The sequence below is a fragment of the Argentina silus genome (assembly GCF_951799395.1).
Source record: "Argentina silus genome assembly, chromosome: 3".
In the NCBI taxonomy this organism is placed as follows: Eukaryota; Metazoa; Chordata; class Actinopteri; order Argentiniformes; family Argentinidae; genus Argentina; species Argentina silus.
In genome coordinates, this window is record NC_139657.1 from 16,122,436 (window position 1) to 16,128,753 (window position 6,318).

The window sequence follows — 6,318 nt, forward strand, 5'->3', positions numbered from 1 at the left end:
ACATACAGAGACACACAGCCAAACCACCAGCCTGTACACACAGGCGCGCACCGTGCAATAGGAACTCTGTCTAGTCTGGATTGTACCGCGAAGGCTGCAGCATCATCCCTCGCGCTAATCTGTTTTGCCCCGCTGTGTCTTGGACTTTCGACTTATTTCCGTTATCATGATATCCTCCTCCGTGTACAACACTGTCTGATCCGGACTCTTCTCTCTCGGCTTCTCGTTTTGATGTCTGTGGGATGGAAACGGGGCAGCTGTTTTTCCTCGGGAATGCTTTATTATAGTCCGATAATACTGGGTTTTTGTGACGACGTAGGGATCTGTTTTGGTACTCATCTATGGTGTTTCTAATGTGCACCTGTGTAGTTGTGAGGTAAGAAAGTCGCTTCCTTCTTATCAGTTTAGGTTTTATTCTTTTTAATTTTTAATTTAAGACGTATTTTGCTGCGTGCTTTACATCAAAAATAACATTTTCGTATACCCTGATTTTAAGTCATTAAAAGTGTTACAGATAGCATATCCTATGGTTAGACGTCTCGGCTATTTGTGTAAGCTACTCATTTTCGAATGAAAGCGTGTTCTGTTGCACTGCGGTAAATCAGATCTCAGCGCGCTGTCGTCAATTGTTCGCTATCATATCCATCCTGTGCCAGACCTGATGTTGCGCGAGAAATTACTGGACGCTTTTCTACAGGTGCCGCCAGTCAGTCTTTACTCACTGTAAGGTCTGAGGGATGGATACCAGAGACCCTATTATGCATTCATACATAATAATAACAGATTGTTCTTATTCTGATGGTGCCGGACAGCTACAGTATGGAACCCATATTTTGAAAACAAATGTTTATTTTAGTAACCTTTTTTTGCATTTTATGCAAAAGGCGAGGAAAGCCATTTAGGAAAGGCATGGTCAATGTAGGTAGCCTTTGATAAACGTAATCCAGCAATTTTCAATATAAAGTGCATTATCCACCTCAGTGACATTACCATTTTGTACATGTTTTGATGAATTCTATTTGATTTGACTCTACTATAGTAAACCCACTGCCAGTGGAGATTTCAAGAAAGTGAAGCTCTTTTATGTCCTGCCTGCTCAAACAAGAGGAAAAATGAAAGACAAAAACTACACCAAAAACAAAACATGCAACACCTGGGTGTGCTTGATTCTGTTTCATTGTATCAAGGACTACTGTAATTCTGTGATTCTATAATATAAAATATGTTAATTATGTGACAGCAAACGGTACTGGTTGTACATTTAATCTTAACAATTTTATAAATTGGCACAAAATGTATTTAGAATTATATACAAAATGTCAGTTTCGCATGGTACTACGGCAATCTTTGCTGCTTCGTTATCCCTGCAGCTTCTACAGCGTGCTAATCATTGAGAGTGTGTTAATCCCATTTCTCTCTATTCTCCCTTTGCCAGGATCTGACCAGACTGCGTCGTCTAGATGAAGTTATCCAGCCATGCAATGTTCTTGGAAGGCTGTGATTCTGTTAGCCTTAGCATCCATAGCGATCCAGTACACAGCCATCAGGACCTTCACAGCCAAGCCCTTCCAGATGTGCCCGGTTTCCAACCCCCTGAACTGCGGCATGGGCATAGGCCAGGATGTGGAGTCGTCCTTTGACCGGAGCTGTGACGAGTACCCTTACTTCACCACCTACAACGCCTCCAGGAAGACCCACATCCTCATCCTTGCTACCACCCGCAGTGGCTCCTCTTTCGTGGGTCAGCTGTTCAACCAGCACCAGGATGTGTTCTACCTGTTTGAGCCTCTTTACCACGTCCAGACCACCCTGATCCCCCGCCTCTCCCACAGCAGGAATGCCGGGGACCGCAGGGTGATGCTTGGGGCCAGCCGTGACCTGCTCAGGAGCCTGTACGACTGTGACCTCTACTTCCTGGAGAGCTACATCAAGCCCCAGCCGGCCAATCACACAACAGATAAACTGTTCCGGAGAGGGGCCAGTAAAGCGCTGTGCTCCTTGCCCGTGTGTGATGCATTTGGCCCCAGTCAGGTGAACATCGATGAGGGGGAGTGTGTCAGGAAGTGTGCCTCTCTAAACATGACCCTGGCGGCGGATGAGTGCCGGGAGAGGCGCCACGTGGCAATTAAGACAGTGCGTATACCAGAGGTCAGTGACCTCAGGGCCTTGGTGGAAGACCCCAGGCTCAATTTAAAAGTCATCCAGCTGGTGAGGGACCCCAGAGGGATACTAGCCTCCCGTATCGAGACCTTCCGGGACACCTACCGCCTGTGGAGGATCTGGAGGGCCACGGGGCGGAGGCCCTACAACCTGGACCTAACCCAGCTGTCTATGGTCTGTGAGGACTTCCTGAGCTCCGTCTCCACGGGCCTAAGCAGGCCCCCCTGGCTGAAAGGGAGGTACATGCTAGTGAGGTACGAAGACCTGGCCAGGAACCCCCTCCAGAAGACCAAGGAGATCTACGACTACCTGGGTCTGCCCATGGACAAGAACGTGGGCGAGTGGATCCAGAACAACACAAGAGGAAGTAACGACGTGTCAGCTAAGCATAAATACGGCACTGTGAGGGACTCTGCGGCCAACGCGGAGAGCTGGAGGCTGAAATTGTCTTATGACATGGTTGATTACACGCAAACTGTGTGTCAGCACATTCTCCAGGAGCTGGGCTATAAGACTGTCAGTTCCCCCGAGGAGCTGAAAAATCTGTCTCTCACTCTCATCGAGGAGAAAACTTTTGTATCGTTTTTATAGCAAAGGGTCTCTCTCTATATCAACGAACGCACAACTATTTTTGATATATTTATATTGTTGCCTTAAATTCTCTTTCAGACTTTGCACTACTAAACCTCCGGAACCTTGCAGACTCTTCTATGGTAACAATAAAACATGACATAGCAGTACAGAACAGCACAAGAAAAACATTATTTTGGGAATGCTGTTTAGAAATTGCAGTATTGATGTGTAGTGATTTTAAAGAGATGGCAATGTTAACTTAAGTGACATGAGCCTACAGCAAACTTAAGCACCACCTACTTAAAATTCCTGAATGCTGGCTGTTGCATTGACAAAAGTGAATGTTAATCATTTGTACACGTAACTGGACCTACAATGTTGTTAGGAGAAAAGTACCTAATAATACAATACCTGACTGAAATGCTAAGATGTATGATAACAACTGTGCAATAAAAATGTGAATGTTGCAGTCTATCTTAATAATGTTGTTTCAGTATGGACGGGTGTCAGTCCATCTTAATAATGTCAGTCCATCTTAATAATGTTGTTTCAGTATGGAAGGGTGTCACTCCATCTTAATAATATTGTTTCAGTGTTATCTGAGGGGTGTCAGATCCAACGAAAGACGAATGACCATGACACGGTGTTCAATTGACAGACTACGCCTGGTCTTCCAAATGTCATGGAGGTGTTTATTGATGACCTGGAATAGCGTATAGGACATAGCTGGGGCTGCATATTAGTCTTAGACAAAGCTGTTACAGAGTAAACTACCCTCTTCACATTAAGATAGTTGGATTTCCTCTGGTATTATGGCTCTTTTATCCAGTTTATGCAGTGAATTGACCTACACTATAATTGTCTCTTTAGCCTATTCTCTTACATGTTGAGTGGTTGTCACTTGTAGATTGTAGTTGTTTACTGCCCAATGACACTGTATTACACTGTAAACACTGAGTATTCAATCTGGGTCTAGGTTACTACTCTGAAACAGATTATGTCTGTGCACAATGCTGCTGTTCAAAATATTCCCTCTTCTCCATAATTCATATACTGTATAGGCCACCTCAACTTTATTAAACATTTACACTGAGGCAGCAACCTAAAGCCCTGTGGTCGCACTCTGTTGTCTAAGACAATTTACTGTATGTCAACTGTTCAGACGTGATACACATGTCTTGACTATCATCCAATGGTGTGACTTTTGGTGGTAGTGTTCCATAGAACATACAAAATCTCAAGTAAAATTTATTTGATTGAGTATCATATGAACAAATGATAGTGAATCAAATAGAGATGCATCCCTCTCAATGTGGAGTAATGATTCTGATCCCTCCCATCCTAACCTTGCCAATACAAGTGTACATTTTTTGGGAGCGATGTGCCAAGCGCAAATGGGCAAATCAGATTATGGTACTATAGCTTCCTGCCACAGCAAACGCCCTCAGGATTTCATTCTCTCCCTCTGCTTTTTTAGAAACATTTTCTCTAATTATCCATGTGTCTTCCCAACCCACTCCAGCAGATGACTAAGCAGGAAAGCTGTGCTATGAATGGACCGAGAGAACGATCTGTTCTCACATTAAATACATTACAACTCATTGTACTGGCAGTGGCTGTCGTACAGCTCTTTTCTTGGTTTAACCAGTAACCTTGGCTATGTATTTCTCACCAGTTCTATTAATGGAATGACCCTGGCTAAGCAAACCATACGACACTACTGGGAACTGAAGCCATGGTTGATGTTGATAAAAAGAAAGGCAACTGTAAAGGCAAACCTTCATTCCTAGTAGGTAATATATGCCATTTAACTGACGCTTTTATCCAAAGCAACTTACATTGCAGTGAGTGCATACATTTTTCAGTATATATGGTCCCAGCGGGAATAATCAAACCCCCAACCTCAGCGTTCTTAGCGCCATGCTCTACCAACTGAGCCACGGAGGACAGTAGGTGTACAGCACTGTGCCTACTGTACAGTACCTACACTCTCCTAACATGGATAATAATAAGCTAACAGGCATCAAGTACATCTTGTCAATCCTAGATATTTACACAAATGTATAAAAGCGCATGGACTAGTGTGTACTTTAATCAGTTCTCATTTTGCATTTAGTGCCAGTTTATTTTTCTTGTCAAATTAGTTTGCGTAGTATAGTAATTGATGTCAAACGTGTGCTACACATACTGTAGGCCTACATTATCCAAAAACCACCCTCCTCAGAGTGAGGGTCTCATGTTGACATGATGGACTACACAGCATGTACTGTTAATTATACTGTATAGCATGTGATATATTGGAAACGCCCACTATCCCTCTCTCTCTGTAACTAGTCAGGAATACAGGAGTATCGTCCAATTGATCCATTCATCGTTGTCTTGGCACACACATCTTAAATATGTCTGTTTGCTGTCAACAGATTGCTCCAGTCTTCTTTAGAATCAACATAGCAGTAGTGCTGTGTTATCTAGCAAGAAAATGAAACACACCAAACCAAATTAAAATACAGTCGCTTTATTTATAGAATACAGCATCAGTTTTGCAAAAATAGTTCTATAATAGACAAAATCTACTTGGTCTTAAAAGTCCAGTTTATGGTAACAGAGTCTCCAACCAAGGCGCATTAACTAGCAGAGTAAATGTGCAGAGGAAAGCAATAAAAAGACAGAGAGGGAAACAAGCTTAAAAATGAAACACAGGCAAGGATTGTAATAATAGAAGTTGCACAGTATATTGTGTGTTGGAAAGTACTTGAAGTTGAAGCATGCAATGCATACAATAAGAGCTTAGGGAAAACAAAGCCAAACATGCTCTCTTTATATTTCAAATGAAAATTAACTGACAGTGACAGTCAAATACAAAAGAAAAGCGAAAACAAAACAAAAAAAGGATATTGGTCTACTTTTACAGTCACACTATAATGGACAATACAGAACTACATGTAATGTACTGTACTGTATGTAAACAAGATGGAGGAAAATGGGATTCAAACAAAAAAAGAAAAAAGTGTGTACTTGAGTGTACAAGTGTGCACTTGTACTGTGGTAATGTCAGTGTCAACTATCAATACTTATCTAATGTATGATGTATGTATGTAGGCACATAAATGTACATTGGAGTAAAGAAGTCCACACAAGTGAATGACATGAAAGTTGATCCTGTGTCACGACTTTGTACATGTGATCCCTTGATGGTGAAGTGGTGTTTAATCTAAACAGCTCAGGACTGGTGGTGTAGCATCATGTACACAAAAAGGTATTGAGCAAGACTATCCATTTACTATGCAATTAAAAGCTTTATTTGACTTCTCCAACTCATCATGAAACAAGAATACTACCCCTTACCTGCCGTATAATACAAAATACAAGTAAAAAAGGAGTTCCACATCAAATTCACTGCAACTCAACTCTTTCACATGTTAAACAAGGCTCAAACCAAGGTCTGTTTCTATCTGGTCTCTATCAATAGGATTCACATACACAATCTAGTTGTGTATTTTCCAACCATGCCTAAACAGCTGAAAACTCAGTTGTGTTCTTTATACTTTTCAGAATACTTCTTGGTATTTCATAATTGCAAAGACA

The 6,318-nt window shown here is 41.9% G+C and overlaps 1 protein-coding gene across 1 annotated transcript; it reads left to right on the top strand.

Moving 5' to 3' along the window:
- Nucleotides 1-302: 302 nt before the first annotated feature.
- Nucleotides 303-2,751, top strand: chst1 (carbohydrate (keratan sulfate Gal-6) sulfotransferase 1; the record flags this gene model as incomplete). The annotated part of the gene is made up of 2 exons (XM_083667342.1): nt 303-376; nt 1,436-2,751. The coding sequence occupies exon 2, from the start codon at nt 1,477-1,479 to the stop codon at nt 2,749-2,751; it is 1,275 nt and encodes a 424-aa protein (XP_083523468.1). The 5' UTR covers nt 303-376; nt 1,436-1,476.
- Between the last annotated feature and the right edge of the window lie 3,567 nt (nt 2,752-6,318).